Source organism: Carcharodon carcharias, chromosome 22 (assembly GCF_017639515.1).
Source record: "Carcharodon carcharias isolate sCarCar2 chromosome 22, sCarCar2.pri, whole genome shotgun sequence".
In the NCBI taxonomy this organism is placed as follows: domain Eukaryota; kingdom Metazoa; phylum Chordata; class Chondrichthyes; order Lamniformes; family Lamnidae; genus Carcharodon; species Carcharodon carcharias.
In genome coordinates, this window is record NC_054488.1 from 20,794,395 (window position 1) to 20,813,987 (window position 19,593).

General features: G+C 44.9%; 1 protein-coding gene across 7 annotated transcripts in view; it reads right to left on the bottom strand.

Annotated features, from left to right (window-relative positions):
* Positions 1-19,338, bottom strand: part of tsen54 (TSEN54 tRNA splicing endonuclease subunit) — a 30,161-nt gene extending 10,823 nt beyond the window's left edge. Inside the window, exons 1-8 of one of the 7 annotated variants that reach the window (XM_041217181.1) lie at positions 19,240-19,338; positions 16,855-17,019; positions 15,867-15,930; positions 14,468-14,551; positions 12,190-12,288; positions 9,693-9,745; positions 8,545-8,652; positions 5,565-6,244 (exon numbers count right to left, since the gene is read on the bottom strand). In XM_041217181.1, the coding sequence (XP_041073115.1) occupies positions 5,565-6,244; positions 8,545-8,652; positions 9,693-9,745; positions 12,190-12,288; positions 14,468-14,551; positions 15,867-15,930; positions 16,855-17,019; positions 19,240-19,298 (1,312 nt within the window). In that variant the 5' untranslated portion in view covers positions 19,299-19,338. Of the gene's footprint in view, positions 1-5,564; positions 6,245-8,544; positions 8,653-9,692; positions 9,746-12,189; positions 12,289-14,467; positions 14,552-15,866; positions 15,931-16,854; positions 17,045-19,094; positions 19,147-19,239 lie in introns of those variants that run through there. The other 6 variants (XM_041217186.1, XM_041217180.1, XM_041217183.1 and 3 more) reach the window with 6 other exon arrangements.
* Positions 19,339-19,593: the final 255 nt, after the last annotated feature.

A 19,593-nucleotide genomic window follows, 5' to 3' on the forward strand; every position in this document is an offset into this window, starting at 1 on the left:
AACTGTTGCATTTCCTACATTACAACAATGCCTGCACTTGAAAAGTGTCTCATTAACTGTAAAAAGCTTTGGGAAATTCTGGGGTCATCAAAGATTCTATATAGATACAAGTCCAACAGAGGGCGCTGGTGAGAAGTGACTGAAGCATCCTGGAAGAAGTCATCGCAGCCACCGCGACTCAGGAGGGAACCGAGGAGAAGGACTCTTGCACTCAACAGGAGGAAGGGCATCCAACAGAGGGCACTGGTGAGAAATGACTGAAGCATTCTGGGAGAAGTCATCGCAGCCACCACGACTCAGGAGGGAACCGAGGAGAAGGACTCGTACGCTCAACAGGAGGAAGGGCATCCAACAGAGGGCGCTGGTGAGAAGTGACTGAAGCATTCTGGGAGAAGTCATCGCAGCCACCGCGACTCAGGAGGGAATCGAGGAGGACCCACTGTCAAAGAACGGAATAGCCCCAAACATTACATTGCTGTAGTGTTTCCATCCCTCCCTCCTCCTCAACCTAAAAAAAAAGAGAGGAAGAGGCAGTGCCTTCAGGAGTGCAGCAGACCTGGGAGGGACACTCTTCTGAAAGTGGATTTTAAAGAAAAAGCAGATGATTGGTGAGTAAATCCTGGGAGCAGAATCAGAGGGAGGAGCACCGGAGCGGTGAGTATCAATCTAGCTTACCTCAGGGATTCGAGGCCTTGTCTCCAGGGAGGAGCACTGGAGCAGTGAGTATAAATCTAGCTTACCTCGGGGATTCGTGGCTTTATCTCTAGGGAGCAGAATCGGAGGGAGAAACACCAGGAGTGGTGACCTCGGGGCACAGAGTAACTGAAGCCAAAACTGAAAAAGTGACGTCAAAGGAAAGCTGTGACCTGATTGGTTGGTAGGAAATCTGCACCAAATTTGAAAAAAAAAAACACTGCAAAGCTAATTAATAAATTAATTATCTAAGTAGAGATGGCTGGGCAGGTGATATGCTGTAGCTGTATGACGTGGGACCTGGCAGATCCCATTGTGAGCCGCAGTGACCACATCTGCAGCAAGTGTTGGTTGCTGGAGGGACTCCGGCTCAGAAATGATGAGCTGGAGTTCGAGCTCCGGACGCTGCGGCACATCTGGGAGGGGGAGAGTTACCTGGACACTTTGTTTCAGGAGGCGGTCACACCCAGTAGATTAAGTACCTCAAGTTCGGTCAGTGCTCAGGGTTAGCAGGGTGTGACTGCAAGTGAGGCAGGTAGAAGGATCCTGTGTTCAGGAACCGAGGAGCCTCAGCTCTTGACCTTGTCCAACAGGTACGAGGTACTTGCTCCCTGTGTGGACGAGGAAGAGGGCTGCAGGGACAATGAGTCAGCTGACCACGGCACCATGGCACAGGAGGCTATTCAAGAGGGGGGAGCAAAATGACAAGTGGTAGTTGTAGGGGATTCTATAATTAGGAGAATTGATAGCTTCCTTTGTAAGCAGGATCGACAGTCCCGCATGGTATGTTGCCTGCCCGGTGCCAGAGTGAGGGACATCTCTGACTGGCTTGAAAGGATGTTGGAGAGGGAGGGGGAGGATCCAGTTGTTGTGGTCCACATCAGGACGAATAACATAGGTAAGACTAGGAAAGAGGACCTGTTTGGGGATTATCAGGGACTAGGAACTAAATTAAAGAACAGGTCCTCAAGGGTTATAATCTCCGGATTACTACCCGAGCCACGTGCAAATTGGCATAGGGTCGCAAGAATAAGGGGAGTTAACATGTGGCTAAAGGAGTAGTGCAGGAAAGAGGGGTTCCATTTCATGGGGCACTGGCACCAGTATTGGAACAGGAGGGATCTGTACCGTTGGGACGGTTTCCACCTGAACTGATCTGGGACCAATGTTCTAGCGAAAAGGGTAAATAGGGTGGTCAACAGACTTTAAACTAGAAAGTGGGGGGGCGGAGGGTAAAACTCCAAGAAGCATGACTAATGGGAAACAAAGCAACAGGTTAGCATATCGGGGGGGGGGGTGGATTCAACTTCATGGAAAATTATGAAAAAACTGAAAAGAAAGGAGAGCCCAAGAGAGGCTATTAAAGTCTCCAGAACACAAAATAGGACAGAGTGTCTGGAAAGGGCTGGGAATCTAACTTCAAGCACATCAGATAAAGGGATGACAATGAGAAAGGGGGCGGGAAATACAGGACTGAAGATGTTGTACCTGAATGCACGCAGTATACAAAATAAGGTAAATGAGCCTGTGGCGCAGACTGAAATTGGCAGGTATGGTGTGGTGGACATTACAGAGACATGGCTGCAAGGGGATCAGGACTGGGAGCTAAATATCCAAGGATATACATCCTACCGAAAAGATAGGCAGATTGGCAGAGGGGGTGGGGTTGCTTTGTTAGTAAGAAATGAAATTAAATCGATAGCAAAAAATGACGTAGGGTCAGATGATGTAGAATTTGTATGGGTAGAGTTGAGGAACCACAAAGGTAAAAAAACCATAATGGGAGTTATGTACAGGCCTCCGAACAGTAGTCAGGATGTGGGGCACAAGATACACCAGGAAATAGAAAAGGTGTGTAAAAAAGGCAAGGTTACAGTGATCATGGGGTATTTCAATATGGAGGTAGGCTAGGAAAATCAGGTTGGTAGTGGATCCCAAGAAAAGGAGTTTGTGGAATGTCTACAAGATGGCTTTTTGGAGCAGCTTGTGGTGGAGCCCACTAGGGAACAGGCAATTCTAGATTTAGTGAAGTGTAATGAGGCAGATTTGATAAGGAAGCTTAAGGTGAAGGAATCCTTAGGAGGAAGTGACCATAATATGATAGAATTTACCCTGCAATTTGAGAGGAAAAAGCTGGAATCAGATGTAACAGTATTACAGTTGAATAAAGGCAACTACAGAGGCATGAGGGAGGAGCTGGCTAGAATTGACTGGGAGATGAGCCTAGCAGGAAAGACAGTGGAACAGCAATGGCAAGAGTTTCTTGGAGTAATTTGGGAGACACAGCAAAAATTCATCCCTAGAAAGAAGAAGCATTCTAAAGGGAGGACAAGGCAACCATGGCTGACAAGGGAAGTCAGGGACAGCATTAAAAGCTAAAGAGAAAGTATACTATGTGGCAAAGAGCAGTGGGAAACCAGGGGATTGGGAAGCCTACAAAGATCAACAGAGGACAGCTAAAAAAGAAATAAGAAGGAAGAAGTTTAAATATGAGGGTAAACTAGCCAGTAATATAAAAGAAGATTGCAAGAGTTTTTTTTAGATATATAAAGGGTAAGAGAGAGGCAAAAGTGGACATTGGGCTGCTGGATAATGATGCTGGAGAAGTAGTAGTGGGGAACAAAGAAATTATGGAGGAACTGAATAGGTACTTTGCGTCAGTCTTCACAGCGGAAGACACGAGTGATATCCCCAAAGTTCAAGAGAGTCGGGGGGCAGAGGTAAGTATGGTGGCCATTACCAAGGAGGTGATAGGAAAACTGATAGGTCTGAAGGTGAATAAATCACCTGGACCAGATGGATTACACCCCAGAGTTCTGAAGGAGATAGCTGAAGAGATAGTGGAGGCGTTAGTGGTGATCTTTCAGGAATCATTTTAGTCAGGGAGGGTCCCAGAAGACTGGAAAATCGCTAATGTCACCCCCCTGTTTAAGAAGGGAGTGAGGCAAAAGACGGGAAATTACAGGCCAATTAGCCTGACCTCAGTTGTTGGTAAGATTTTAGAGTCCATTATTAAGGATGAGATTTCAGAATACTTGGAAGTGCATGGTAAAATCGGGCAAACTCAGCATGGCTTCATCAAGGGGAGGTCATGTCTGACCAATCTGTTAGAATTCTTTGAGGAGGTAACGAGTAGGTTAGACAAAGGACAGCCAATGGATGTTATCTACTTGGACTTCCAGAAGGCCTTTGACAAGGTGCCGCACAGGAGGCTGCTCAGTAAGGTAAGAGCCCATGGTGTTAGAAGCAAGGTACTGGCATGGATAGAAGATTGGCTGTCTGGCAGGAGGCAGAGAGTGGGGATAAGGGGGTCCTTCTCAGAATGGCAGCCAGTGACTAATGGAGTTCCGCAAGGGTCAGTGTTAGGACCACACCTTTTCACTTTTTACATTAATGACCTAGATGAAGGAACTGAGGGCATCCTGGCTAAGTTTGCAGATGATACAAAGATAGGTGGAGGGACAGGTAGTATTGAGGAGGTGGGGAAGCTGCATAAGGATTTGGATAGGTTAGGAGAATGGGCAAAGAAGTGGCAGATGGAATACAATGTGGGGAAGTGTGAGGTCATGCACTTTGGTAGGAAAAATAGAGGCACAGACTATTTTCTAATTGGGGAGAGAATTCAGAAATCTGGAGTGCAAAGGGACTTGGGAGTCCTAGTCCAGGATTCTCTTAAGGTTAACTTGCAGGTTGAGTCTGTAGTTAGGAAGGCAAATGCAACGTTGGCATTTATTTTGAGAGGTCTAGAATATAAAAGCAGGGATGTGCTGCTGAGGCTTTATAAGGCTCTGGTCAGACCACATTTAGAATATTGTGAGCAATTTTGGGCCCCGTATCTCAGGAAGGATGTGCTAGCCCTGGAGAGGGTCCAGAGGAGGTTCACAAGAATGATCCCAGGAATGAAAGGCTTAACATATGAGGAACGTTTCAGGACTCTGGGTCTATACTCGATGGAGTTTAGAAGGATGAGGGGGGATCTGATTGAAACTTACAGAATACTGAAAGGCCTGGATAGAGTGGACGTGGGGAAGATGTTTCCATTAGTAGGAGAGACTAGGACCCAAGGGCACAGCCTCAGAGTAAAGGGAAGACCTTTTAGAACAGAGATGAGGAGAAACTTCTTTAGCCAGAGTGGTGAATCTATGGAACTCATTGCCACAGAAGGCTGTGGAGGCCAGGTCATTGAGTGTATTTAAGACCGAGATAGATAGGTTCTTGATTGGTAAGGGGATCAAAGGTTACGGGGAGAAGGCTGGAGAATGGGATTGAGAAACTTATCAGCCATGATTGAATGGCGGAGCAGACTCGATGAGCCGATTGGCCTAATTTCTGCTCCCATGTCTTATGGTCTAAGTCATCCTTTTGGGTGGGGGGGGGAGAGAGAGAGAGAGAGAGAGAGAGGTGGAACCTAAAACTAAATACATGTTGAGAAGCAGACAAAGCTTCTATACATTCACCTTTTGTTCCACTTTAAATCTCTCTAAATCAAAGGTCAATAAAATAATATGGTACAGGTGTGCTGCTACAGCATATATGCCAACATTTAACTATAGGATTATAATTCTTCCTTTTCAAAAGAGTTTTAAGGCCCCAAGAAATTAGCAACCTAACAGTAAAAAGAGCAATGGCGATGAAGCATCTAAGGAACAATATGTGATAGGCTCATGTTTTAAAGACAGGGGTCCTTGAATCTGCAGGAAGTTCGGTGTAACTCCCAAGAGAAATGGTGCTAAAAACTATTTATGTACTATCTTTGGGGTCGCTCATCGATCTCGAGCCAGAGTCAGAGCAGAAGTCCCCCTCCCTGTGGAAACCTGAAGCCTGGTTCTGCAGACAATCCTATTGAATGACCCAGATTTCCTTCTCCCTACCTGGTGAGCAGACTTGGCCCGGTTTGAAAAGCGGTTGCACCTTATCCTTCCAGAGGTGGGCAGGCAACTTTTTATTCCTGGCACGCTTCCACCTGAGCAGCTCCTTGTATTCCTTCCAGTTGGTGCACTGCCTCACCCGTTTGTCCCTATTGACATCTGTTTTGTACCTGCTTTCTCTCTTCATCTTCTCTCGCTCTCTCCTGGACAACTTTTCATGCTTAAGGTTTATTTTCTGCTGCCAGGCAGTTTCGTCAGAGGCTCGGCCCAGTACGTTCGGTGGCAGGAGCACTGGGTCAAGTGCTGTGAGCTTGGTCTGCGGGCAGTCACGTCCAACATTAGGGAATTTTATCCTGCTGAAGTCCCACCGAGGTTTTCTGATGGGTACTGAACCATCTTGTGGGCTCCCAGGGGAAGATGTGATGGAGCTCCCGGATACTCGCTGAGACCAGTCCATCCGCTCCAGCTCAGCCTGTTGCCCACTGAAGCCTGAAGGCCTTTTGTCACTCTCTTGCAATTTGTCTGCTTTGGTTTGTTGCGGCTCAAGAGCCGGTTTAGCAATATCTTTCTCAAGCGCCTTGCTAGTGGCTTCTTGCTGATCGACCTCGCCCTTCTGCTGTCCCTCAGTAATACTACAGCTAGACTCTGTCTCTGCAGGTAGGTCAGAGTGGCTTTTCTTGGATCTGAAAAAGTTTATTTAAAGAAAGTTCCTGGATTAAGATAATATTTATCTAAAAAAAAGGAATACACTATATATGTACAATTATATAGCAAATATTCAGAGGGCTATAGTCTCAAATCAACAAAACAGACTTCAAATATTTGTCTTGTCGGATGGCTGCATTAAAGGCCTCCTGAGTTCCAAGGTGGTAACTCTGCCAACCTCAGTCTATGGAGGGAAGGCTAGTGATATTGATAGCTTTTCTCACACCTCCTTATGGGTCATTGTATAGGGGAGAACCTAGAGCCTAGTGTAAGTGGGAGTGTAAATATTTGTACAAGAAATGTCCTGGAGATTGTCCCTCACAAAGAGCCAGTCGCCAGAGATTGTTAAGGACAGAAATTAGGGTCTTGGTATAGGACTCAGTAAAACCTGGGGCTTGACAATGATGGGAGTGTGGGTGTTTGTATACAAGATCTCAGATTGTAGACTTCTGGATTAACTGCAGTTTATGAAACATGGAAACAGGATGATTGGCACCAATCAAATGAGCAGAAAGGCAGTAATAGGTTCATATAAAAGGCAGAACTCACTCACGAACATTTAGCAAGGACAAGATCAGTTTAGTTCAAAGTTTCAAGCCTTAGAACTGTTGATTCAAACTTTGCCGAACTAACAAAGATACCCGTGGGCAAACAGAATAGTTAAGAGAAGTACCCTGTGTGCCTACATTCTTTGAGTGAATGTAGTTATGGGCAATTTATGACTCATCGGAACAAAACTTCTCTCCTTTGTGGTAAGAAATGCCATCCAAAGGTAAGACTAACGTAAGAAAGGTTCTGACTAATGAAACCAGGTTCTCTTCACAGCATTTTTATTGATGAAGAACACTTAGTCTTGAGGGGAGTGAAGAGGTTACTCTTCAGGACCATTAACTAATCAGTGAAGCATCTGAAGGGAATGGTCACACAAACAAAAGAAAATATGATGGTTGGAGCAAGTTCGTTTTTTTCAAGCAAGGTTTCAATGACGCACACCAATCTTCCTGACTGAAGCAGGACTGGCCTACAGCCCAGGGTGACTCAACTGCATGCTAGAGAGAGGAAGGGAGTGCCTCCATCAGTACAAAACATGAGGATGAGATTCCAAAATGTGGCTTGCAAAACAAGATGAGTTGGTAGGGACATCATATCGGTGGGGGGCAGCGGGAGGGGAATTTTTTTTTTTGGCAAAGACCAGTCACTGAGTCTGACAGCTTGAGAAGCTGAAGTCATGCAACAATCAACTGTAGTAACTCCTGCCAGGCCACTCACTGCTGAAGTATTTTAGCTGTGTGCGAACTTCAAGAGTCAAGACAACAAAAGGAGAAACTGCAACATTTTAAAAGGAGATTTGGGGAGTTTCTTTTCTGGCCATTTTCTCTTCTGTCCTGGTGTTGCCCCTTTGCTGAGGCAATCACACTGGTGCCCATGCTTCCTGACTGAGCTGAGAGACAGTGAGTGCTGGCAAGCTATATTCACCAATGAAGCTTGTCACGCCTGCTTGTCGCACATCTCTGGATGTTTTTCTCACCCTAGCCCAAGAGTGCAGAGGTCAGTTGTGGCATCCCTATCACAATGATTAGGAAAATATGTTGCGTGCCTTCATGCTTTAATTGACTGTGCTCTCAGGCAAATGTGACTCACTGAAATAATGCTACTCCCATCTACCAATGACAATAAACTTATTCAGAAGACCAGTATAACAAGTCACCAGATCAGGAGAATGCTCTATTTAACTTAGCAAAGTTGTTTTGGTGATTTTTATCACAGAAAGCTAGTGTGAAATTTTTCTGGTTTGGCAAAAATCAGCAGCTAAATCAAAAGATTGTAGACAGGAACAATTCACACAGCACTCACACACGGCAAAATGACCCTCTTTTATTGTCATGTCCAAGATTCTTACTCCTACTCTGGTTCCCATGCTTCCAGTATTTCTGATAATGCAGTAAGGCGTGCTCTTTTTTGTGGTTTGGGATTAAAGGACACTGTTCTGGCAAAGCAGCGAGCTATGCTTTGCAGCCGCACTATGCTGGCCTGCAAGAGCATGATGTTGACACTGGGTGACAAAACAAGAACAAACCTCACCCTGCCCGGCATCAACATCTTATACCTTCAGCTCACAAAATCCAAGCAGGAAAGAAAATCTATGATGATAATCCAGTTAATTTCCATTCTGACTCTTGTGGAACTATCCTAATCTGGTGACCCATTTTAAGAAGTGCTTTCATTGCTGAAAAGCCTGTTGATTTCCCAGCCTCCAAACCCTTGCCTCAATTTGTACCTGGCACCATGCTGGCTGTGACTCCGCTTCCTCTTGCGATGGTGCTTTTCTGTGTCACTGTGAGGAGAATCCAAGTGTAGCTTTCGCTCATAGGAACTGAAAACGGTACTAAAAAAAGAACTTGCATTTATATAGCATCCTTCACAGCCTCAAAGCACTTTACAAACAATGAAGTACATTTGAATGTGTATCAATGTTGTAATTTAGGAAATATGGCAGCCAATTTGCACAGGTCAAGGGCCCACAAACAACAACATGATAATGACCAGATCATCTGTTTTAGGTGACACTGATTGAGCGATAAACGCTGGCTCAGAACACTTGGGGGGAGCTCCATTGCTCTTCTGCGAATAGTGTCATGGAATCTTTTACATTCACCTGAGAGGGCATTTAGAGTGCCTTGGTTTAACAACTCATCTGAAAAAATGACAGCTCTGACAGTGCAGCCTTCCCTCAGCACTGCAGTAGAGTGTCAGCATAAAATCTGTGCTCCAGTTCCGGAGTGGGGCAAGTGCCTTGTGTATGCCAAATGGAAGCTATGACCTGCAGCGAGAGAGTGTTTTGCTGCATTCAAAATGGTAAGATATGGTCCAATTTCTGATCAGTAAAAGTGACCAAAAAGCTAGTGAATTGTCATACAAAAACACCACTGATTCACTAATATTCTTTAGGAAAGGAGCAAGTCTTGCTTTCTCAGTCTGGTCTGTATGTGACTTTAGCCCCACATCAAATTGTGGTTGGTTTGTCACTTCTCTCTGAAATGGAATAGAGGGTGTGCAATAAATGCTGATCTTGCAAAAACCAAATCTTGAGAATAAGTGAATAAGTAAGAAATTTAGGCTGCACTCCTCTTTTTTACTCTACTGACACCTTTAAGGATTATCTTGGCTAATGTCAATTACATGTGTCTGCTCATTTGAAAGGCCATTCTGCTCAGAATCATCCCTTGGTTCCTCACTAATAAGATACAACAGATGTAAAAGAGAAGGGATTACTTAGTGCAGCCTCCACTCATAACACAGCTTCAGTTTAAATTTGTGGTTACGCCACAAAGGTTTGGAAGAGAAGGCACATGGGAAAAAGTGTGCAAGCAAGGGACATGCATAAAGTTCATGCACAAAAAAATGTCGACAGAGAAAGGCTCTTACCTGGCATTGAACCGCATTATAACATAACCCAGTCTTTTCAAGTGGCTGTAAACCTTCAGAAACAAAGAAAAAACAGCTTGAGAGAATATCACAAAACAGCATCAATTAGCACAAAAGTAGAACAGTGTGGATATTGGAAAGCTGAGATAAAAACAAAACACTAGAAATACTCTGGTCTGGCAGCATCTATGGAGGGAAAAACAGAGTTAACGTTTCAGATCGATGACCTTTCAACTCTAACTTTTTCCAGCTCCAGCGAAAAGTCATCGACCTGAAATGTTAACTCTGTTTCTCCCTCTTCAGATGCTTCCTGGCTCCAGCCAGTGTTACATAAAGAGGATTAAACATTAGGCAGTGAATCACTCCACCACAGCAGAGAAGTAGTGGGTAAATATTCCAATAACTATTTTTTTGTGCAAAATACAATGCGAATAAAAAGTTTACAGCCCCTAGATTTTTAACTCAAGTTGTGTACATTATTTTCAAAGCAGGTATATTAACTAATAAGAAATGCTGTTTGGTCAACAGAACTAAAGGGCACTTTTTTTTCCACTGAGAAGCAACAAGTACACCTTTATCACCCTTACCACATTAACCAAAATCTCCCAGTGCTGTGGCTGGTTCAGGAGAATAGGAGGATTTGCTCAGGTAGAGATCTTGTGATTAACACTGGCTAAATGTTTCTGACTTGCCCAAATCATGCACTTGTGTAAAATGTGCAGTCTTGGTCTCCCTCTGCATCTATCCAATATTTTGCAAATAATTGAAGACGCTCATCAGGTTTAAAAGGTAAACAGGTTTACAGACACACCAGGATTGATCCCTGGTCTGTACTGGGATCTGTTGATATCAACCAAGGCAGCAGTCAACGTCTTGACAATTTGCCTCACGGGCAAGAAAGAGGAGTTGTTAGGAAGATACAATAATGTTACTGGAATTTATTGTAAAATAGTGGCGTGTGTGTGTGTGTGAGAGAGAGAGAGGGACACTTAATTGGTTAAAGGCAGCTGGTCCGGAGGCTTTGATGTAACAAAGATAAGCTAGGCTTGAAATGTTAAGTAGGTGAACATGGGGGAAATTTAGTATGAAAGGTGTAAAAGGACATTTGCATTTTTAAATAAACCAGACTAGATTGTTTTCAAAAGAGGGGTGAAATGTGTAACCTAGCCAGGTGAAGTTCAGAAACTGTGTGTTTATTTTTTCCCAAAGATTACTGGTAAAATTGGTACTATAAGTTATGATCAGGGAGGTAAAGTCCAAAGACATAGTGAAACAATGGGAATTTGCATTCAGTGGGGAAAATATGTATAAAAGAGAGAAAGCTGTGTGTAAAGGCAGGCATTTTAAGATCTAACAAGTGTGAAACGCTTTCAGCATCTACGCCTCAAGCCGCTGTCTGCAGCAGACTGAAGTTAAGAAAATTAACTCTGAATTGGATTGTTCAGGGTATCATGTTTCTTTGCCTGGGTCTTTAAAATATGTGTGTGTTACTGTTGCCTTAACGGAGGTGTAACTGGGAATCAGGTTAATTAGGAGATTTAAAGTTATTACAATAGTAATTTGTAGATATATGTGCTTGAAATAATTTATCTTATTAATAAATGTTTAATCTAGTTATATAAAAAACTATAAGGCTCAATGGTATTATTACTACTGAATTCAAAGCTTGCATCTTGAAACATACAACTTGAAAAAATTAGTTGTGGCTGTTGTCCTAAGTTTCCCTCTGGGATTTGAATAACTCAGCATTAATCATCAGTTGTGCCATAACAGGAGTAAAGAGCGCCAGATCTCTCCTTCCTCGTCACCATTAGTGTCTTTTGTGAATGAGGACACTAGGTGAAGACAATCAAACTGAATAGTGATGCTCCCCACAATCAAATAACCTCCAGACACTCATAGTCAACACAAGAATAGTGGCCACCTGGGCAAGGGTGTCCAGCACCCACTGACTTGCACTCAGCCAGGAGTAAACAACAGCCTGCCTTATCATACAAGGCTCAACAGTAGAACAAAACCTCTATAATTTCTCAAAATAAAGCAAATAAGCATAACTCAGTCTAAAGGTGAGGGTGAACATCAGTGGTATGTGGTGCGTGATTTGTGATGGTTTATTTGTGCAGGATCTGTTCAAAACGCAAATGGCACCTCTGGAGTAGCTGCCATGCTGCACTATACTTTTTTTGCCATCAGAGCAATATATATCAGCATTGTTTTGATATCCATTATAACGGACAATGTGCAGTGGAGGAGTGGTATCTGTAAGAGTCCCTTGTAATGTCAGAAGACCTGTGGCTTCTCCTCTCACTGTGTTTTTTCACAGTTCATAGACTATTACATGTTCCAAAAAAGCAAGGGCACAAAAAACAAATTAGCTGGTGCTGCAGATAATTTGAGCTAGGGGCTCTGGCTGCCATGGCTCACTGCATTATCCACTGTGAAATCAGATGTAACCATGACCCAAAGTTAGTGTTAAATATCAGGTCACTTCCAGTACCTGGTACTGTTCCAATGGAATGGTTCTGGCAGACAGTAAAATCTCGTACGATTCCTGAATGGATAGCGGCAGCTCTCTGTAATATATCTGTATGGATCCCTGGAAAGCAGGTAAACTGCAATTAAGTATTTATACAAAGAGAGACCTTATAGACTGAGTAACAATAGAAAACAGGTAACCTTAGTGCTCGTTTAGTGCAACAGCAAGCTGAGAAGATGCTTCTTATATACAAGGGGCAGATGGACACATTTCTAATCGCGTGTGCACGGTGGGCAGTTAAAATGGCTGTAGTGGCTTACCCGCTGTCTTGCTGAATGTTGGGATTTTAGCATTCCCTTGATGAGCAAGCAAGGGGGACAGGTATCAGAAGGTAGCAGGGTTCCTGCTTTAGATATGCTGATCAAGCTCCAATGATACTGTGGAAGCGTTACTGCAATTTTAACCTGAGGAATGTGAGTGAAGTAGTCGTGGATTCCCCAACAAGCAAACCCAATGCCAAACAGGAGTGGGATCACAAGAGAGTCAAGTAAATTTAACCTCTCTCTTGGTTTTCTTGAGGATCAGGATAAGTAGGAGTACTAATCAGGGCTCTAAATCAAGTTTCCCTCTTTCAATGCCATCCTGACCATTTACGAGACTGCTGAGGGGCATTCCTGCAGATCCCCAGTGATGCCCTCCTATCGGCAGGATTCCCTCTCCTACCTGTCAGACAGCTAGCTCTTCCCAGCAGATTCGGGAAGGAGACTGACATGGGCCATGTAAGCGAAGCCTGGGAGTTAAAATCCCACTGCGGTGGACAAGGCGGATTCTCGTCCACTCCAGCCCTACGCACACGCAACTCCCACCGGGAGTTCAAATCTGAATTCAAAGTCTTCAACGTTTCAATGCGACAGGTCCCTGCCAGCACTTGAATGATTTCCCTAAGGAACATCTCCAGAATCCTTCATTTACACTTCCTGAACTGAAGCTGCCTGAAAAAAAATTGTGGTGCTGCAAAGAATTAATGGGATATATTTGAGCAAGGTTGGCCTACATTATCCAGGCTTATATGACCAGCCTTGCTTATTGATGACCCAACAGGGCAATGGTCCAATAGGAAAAGGTGCAGGGGGTGTGTGGGGTCCTCGCAGTGCAAGGAATTTACCATAACTCCAGCAGTAGCCCTGCTCTTGCCAACTTTTTCCACACTCCTCCTGCGGGGATAGGAAAATGAGACACATGTAAACAGAGAGAGTATGCCTTCTATGCCGGGTAAATAGAAACTCCATATCGTGATAGTCTGGTTTGGAAATGATTAAACATGACTGCCAAATGCGTCAAACATGGAGATCAAGTAATACGGGGAGAAACTTCTAGATATCAAATTCCTGGCCCAGACAACTGACACTCCTAGTTAACAAACTGCACACTCACTGATATATTTCATCCCCACTTAGGGCAAGTGGAAAGTTTGTTTTGCAAAACCTGGTTGTTCTTTCTGGTCAAATCAGGGGTCTCTGGATAGTCAGTCACCAGCCAAACATTTGGACAGACCTAGAGGTAAAGTTCTCACCCAGAAAGGCTGATTGTTCCAGGTAACCAAGGAGAGGATGGAAAGCCGCAGGGTGAAGCCGACTGATTACAGGTTACTCAAGCAGCCGACCAGGCCACTGGTTACAGCAGAACAGGTAATATCCACTTCAGTGTGCTTCCTATGCACACTCTGTCTGCCCCACTACTTCGACAGTGCATATCACCAGCTGAATGAGAAAGCTGGAGGACAATATATATGATCTGAGGAGAGGAAAATGAAGAAATAACCAGCACACCATTCAGCCAAGCTTTTTTTTTGCCCTTCCCTTCCTCTCCCAAAATGGTGTTGGTTTTTACTGAGATATTTCAGGCACCCGCAGTACTTCACAGAAGAAGCCACTCTTCACCTGAGAGCCTAGACAACAAGTGCAGTAGGATATTTGATTGCAGTAAGCTTCACAGCTTAGCCTGATGTTATTTGGCATACACGCCATACACTCTCTTTCTGCCACAGTTCCACAGCAACGAACATATCACACCATCACCTACACCAATCCTGACAACTGCATCACCATGCCCCCACTGCACACAACTCTCAGCCAAAGTGTAGGCCTGTCAAACAGACTGGTAATTAAACTTGGCAAAGTTCAATGACTGGCTAGCTTTCTGCAGTTAGGATTGCATAACTATCTCCCAAGTGTGAATTGAAAATTTCTCAGTACAGCAGTATTTTAACATGGCAGGTTTTACAGCTTTGTGTACTCACACACTCGAGAAGGTATAGTGCTTCCTCAGGGTACAGCAGTTGTTTCCCATTTTCCACGTGTCCCATGGTGTGCCAGAATTTCCCCTGTGTAAAATCAAGAAAGGAAGTAGATGGGGAAAATGCAGCAGAAGCAAAAAATGGAGACATATTGCAGTTACAATAAATACCAATGATGAAATCATTTCAATGAACTTCAGTTACTGAACATTGGAAAGAAATTTATATGGTGCCTTTAACAACCTCAGGACCTCCCAAAGCGTTTTACAGTCAATGAACTGCAGGCACTGTAGTAACATAAGAAATACAGCAGCCAATTAGCACAGACCAAGTGCCCACAAACAGCAAATGGCCTACTCTGTTTCAGAAGACAAAAGCAAAATATTGCAGATGCTGGGAATCTGAAATAAAAACAGAAATGCTGGAAATACTCAGCAGGTCAGGCAGCATCTGTGAAGAGAGAAACAGAGTTAACGTTTCAGGTCAATTATCTTTCTGACAAACTGATGAAAGATCATCAATCAGAAACACTAACTCTATTTCGCTCTCCACAGATGCTGCCTGACCTGCCAAGTATTTCCAGCATTTTCTGTTTTTATACTGATTTTAATTATGTTGATTGTGGTATAAATATTGACCAGGACACTAGGGAGAACTCTCTTGCTCTGCTTTGAATATTGTTGTGAGTTCCTTTATATTCAACTAAGGGGAAAGATGTGAACCTCAGTTAAACTTCTCATCCGAAAAATGGTAGCTCCGACAATGCAGCACTCCACAGGAACGTCAGCTTTTTATGTGCTCAGGTCTCTGGAATGGGAGTTGAATCCATGACCTTCTGACTCAGAGGTCAGAGTGCTGACACTAAGCCATGCCTGACATGACCAGTGAAGTAGAATGATGCCTGGTTAGATTTGGTAAAATGTGACTTTTCAGCCAAGTCTCCCAGTTGTCTGAAATACTGGTAGATTCTGGAGACTGCAGATTCAGGAAAGGCACCATCAAGTTTTTGGTGAGGTGTGACAAATTACTAAATTGGGATTGCGTTTTGGCAATCAATTTCTGATTGTGACAGAAAGAGGCAGCACTAAAAAGGGAAATTGAACTGTACACTATTCTGTTACAAATGCCTTTCTACATTTGTTTGGATGTTACTTGAAAGTTAACTTATTTATTTGTATTACTTTTGTTAAATGGCATTCAAAGAAATTACATATAAGCAGGTTGATGAGTTTGTTACTAATGTGATTCCAGTCCTCAGGGATTTCTGACAGAATGGGTGAGATAATAGAAAGGTATGCTTTTGTTGCAACTTGTGATTTGTGATCAAAGCAGAAGTGTCCCTGAGGTTAAGGGTTCAATCAAGAGCAATCTGCTTCAGGAACCGCAACAATGGTAAACTCACTGCGTTGGATTTCAGTTCTACGATGCTGTCCTGGGGTTTCCACTCTGCTTTTAAAAGGCTTCCTCTAGTTGAAGAGAAAAATTTTATGCAGCTACTTCCCACAAAGCAAAACACAGCAATACAATCAACACCAAATATGCTGGCTCAGGGAATGTAGACCACATTATTATCCTAACAGTCCCCTCCATTTATAAAATCCCATAGTCCAAGTATCAGACTGCACTAAGCCCTTGACTGTCACCAGAATCATTAATTTGTGCTGAGTCCAGAGAAAGTCTGCCGATCAGTATCATCCCCCTAAGATTGCACTGAATCAGCATCTAATCTGTGCTACTTCTGTTAAGGGACTACTTTGATGGGGCACTTAGAGGGAGCTTCGCTATGCACTAAGCACCTAACTCATGCAGTACCTGTCCCAAGTATTGGGTGGGGGGGGGATGTTTGCTGGAACAAAGCAAAGAGAGTTTTACTCTGTATCTAACTTGTGCTGTACCTGCTCTGGGAGTGTTTGATAAAACAGTGTAGAGGGAGCTTCACTATGTATCTACCCCATGCTATACATGCCCTGGGAACATTTGATGGGACAGCGTAGAGAAATAGCTTTAATCTATAATTAACTTACAATATAACCTTAAATATCTATAAAAATATTAAGTGGGCATTAGATGCATTACTTAATGACTTACTGATAGGTTGAAACAGAGGCCTCTTTTAGAAACAGGGCACAAAAGACTGCACAATGGGTCAGACTGAGGGAACAATCTGATCAGCGCACTCTAAACGTCAGCTCAAGGAGACTGTACTGTTCTCCCACATAAGAGAAGCTTCTCCCACTAACTGTTTCCTGCCTCTTTTCAGCACATGCCTGTGTGTCTAAGGTACTGTTATTGTAGGGGTGTCATGTGTGTTGCAGGCTACTGATTTCTGGCAGCTGCCTCATAGGAATTCTGAGTCCCAATATTTCTGATTAATAAGCAACAGTTCTTACAGTCGTTCAACTCTTTCTTCAGACAGGAGCTGCCATTGCTCCTCTCGACACACCCGCAGCCTCTCCACCTGCTCTTCTGAGTGATCCGGGATGAAGTCTTTCTGGCCATGGGTTCGTTGGGGAATTTTGTGATCCCGGGATCGTGTCGCAAACAGTTCCTCAGAGCTGCAATAGGAGCACAAGAAAAAGTCTACAGACTTTAGCCGCCCGCTTGTTGAAACATACATTTGTCTTTCTATATGGCATATGTATATCTGCATGTCTGTCACATCTGCCTGCTAGGGAGGATGTAAAAGATCCCATGGCACTATTTTGAGGAAGTGCAGGGGAGTTCTCCCCGGAGTCCTGGTCAATATTTATCCCTCAACCAACATCATAAAAACAGATTATCTTGTCATCACATTGCTGTTAGTGGCAGCTTGTTGTGCACAACTTGGCTGCCATGTTTCCTACATTACAACAATGACAGCACTTCAAAATTACTTCATTACCTGTGAAGCACTTTGAGATGCTGTCGTGAAAAGTGTTATATAAATGCAAGTCTCTTCTCTTTTGTTGCAACCATTCTGTTTGCAAGTATCGGATGATCTGTCCATCCCTCCCACATTCTGGCAAATGAGCAGGTACATAAATTATTACATGAAAGAACAAAGAACTTGCATTTATATAGCACCTTTCATGTCTTTGAGTTTCCAAAGCACTTCATAACCAATTAATTTTGTCACACTTCAGTTCTCAAACCCACAACCTCCTGACTTGGAGATGAGAGTGCTACTCCTGTGCTAAAGCCAACATGACATTTTTGCAAAATAATGAGAGAAAGGCAAATAGAAGGGGAGGAAGATATTAGCTTATTCACATCCATTCCATCAGATCACACTGTGTGCACCACATTGAGGGAAACAACCAAAATAAAATCTTCCCAGAAAAGGAGAATGATCTGATACTCCCTGACAACAATTCCTGGATGCTGATCCATCTATAACCATGTCTGAGGATAGTGAAGAAGTACCGTACGTGACATCAATCAAAGGTATAAAACAAAGAAGAAAACCAGTATACCAGTGCTAGATTCTTCTGATCTGGCGCCAGGAATCAAATACCTGCATTTACACCAATGCTGGACTGGAACACCTGAACAGGAGCCTCAAAGGCACATTCCAGGTTAAACACAAGTCAATAACTCAGTCACAAAAGCATCAGATGTTCCAGATTCCAGTCTATCTGGGAACAACTTTATTTACCAGATTTTGTGAAGTCAGAAATGTTTTGCCATCTGTCACTGTTCTCTGCCCAGGTTGAAACTAGGCAATGGGGAGTTTCGGAGATGATGCGAGCATTTTGATAGCTGCTGATGAAAATTCATTGAATTTCATCTGGTCAGCTCTGGCAACTCTGGCTCAAATCACACACTCCTTGGGAGAGATTGAATCACCAATTCTGCAATTCCATCCACTTTGCTAGCAGCCTGAACTGCAAAGTACCGAGGCAACCTTTAAAATCCTGATTTTAACTCTGCATTATAGGTGTCTGGCACCTCACTCCCTGCCCTCATTCCCCTTGCCCCCTGTCCTCACCCCCTCACCCCTCACCCTCACTCCCTTGCCCTTCGCCCTCACTCACCCCCTTGCCCTCACTCACCCTCACTCACCTCCCCTTGCCCTCTCACCCCTCCTTGCCCTTCGCCCTCACTCACCTCCCCTTGCCCTCACTCACCCTTCTTTGCCCCTCGCCCTCACTCAGCCCTCTTGCCCCTCACTCCCCCTCCCCCTCACTCCCCTTGCTCCTCACTCCCCCTCCCCCTCACTCCCCCTCCCCCTCACTCCCCCTGCCCCTCACTCCCCCTCCCCCTCACTCCCCTTGCCCCTCACTCCCCCTGCCCCTCACTCCCCTTGCCCCTCACTCCCCCTCCCCCTCACTCCCCCTGCCCCTCACTCCCCCTCCCCCTCACTCCCCTTGCCCCTCACTCCCCCTGCCCCTCACTCCCCCTCCCCCTCACTCCCCCTGCCCCTCACTCCCCCTCCCCCTCACTCCCCTTGCCCCTCACTCCCCCTCCCCCTCACTCCCCTTGCCCCTCACTCCCCCTCCCCCTCACTCCCCTTGCCCCTCACTCCCCCTCCCCCTCACTCCCCTTGCCCCTCACTCCCCCTCCCCCTCACTCCCCTTGCCCCTCACTCCCCCTCCCCCTCACTCCCCGCACCCTCCAATCTAGCAGCTGTTTCCCGGACCCACTGACTCACCTGTGGGGCCAGCTTCCCGTTTGGGGGTATTTGCCATTCCGGCCCCGGCTCTAACCCTGGCTTCTCGGAGCAGCCCAATGATCTCCCCAAACCCCGGCCAGGAGCAGCTCTCCCCTCCCCGGTCTCCCCCAACCTGCTCCTTTACCTCAGAATCGGGCCGCTCCGACTTTCCACGCTCGTTACCCGCTCCTCGGCCGCCGCCATTAACGGAGCGAAAAAGGAGTCGGGTCCTAGCGCCCGCCGGCTAACTATTAAGCTGCAAGTCACTGCTGGGTCCTAGCACACGCCGATGTTATTGAGTCCCAGTTATCGCCGGTTCCTAGCGCCTGCCAAGCGTCCGGCCAGCGCAGAATCCCCGGCCAGCCCAGATTTACAGCCAGCCTTTAGCACCCCCACGTATAAGTAATCTTGATAAAAACAAAAAAACTGCGGATGCTGGAAATTCAAAACAAAAACAGAATTACCTGGAAAAACTCAGCAGGTCTGGCAGCATCGGCGG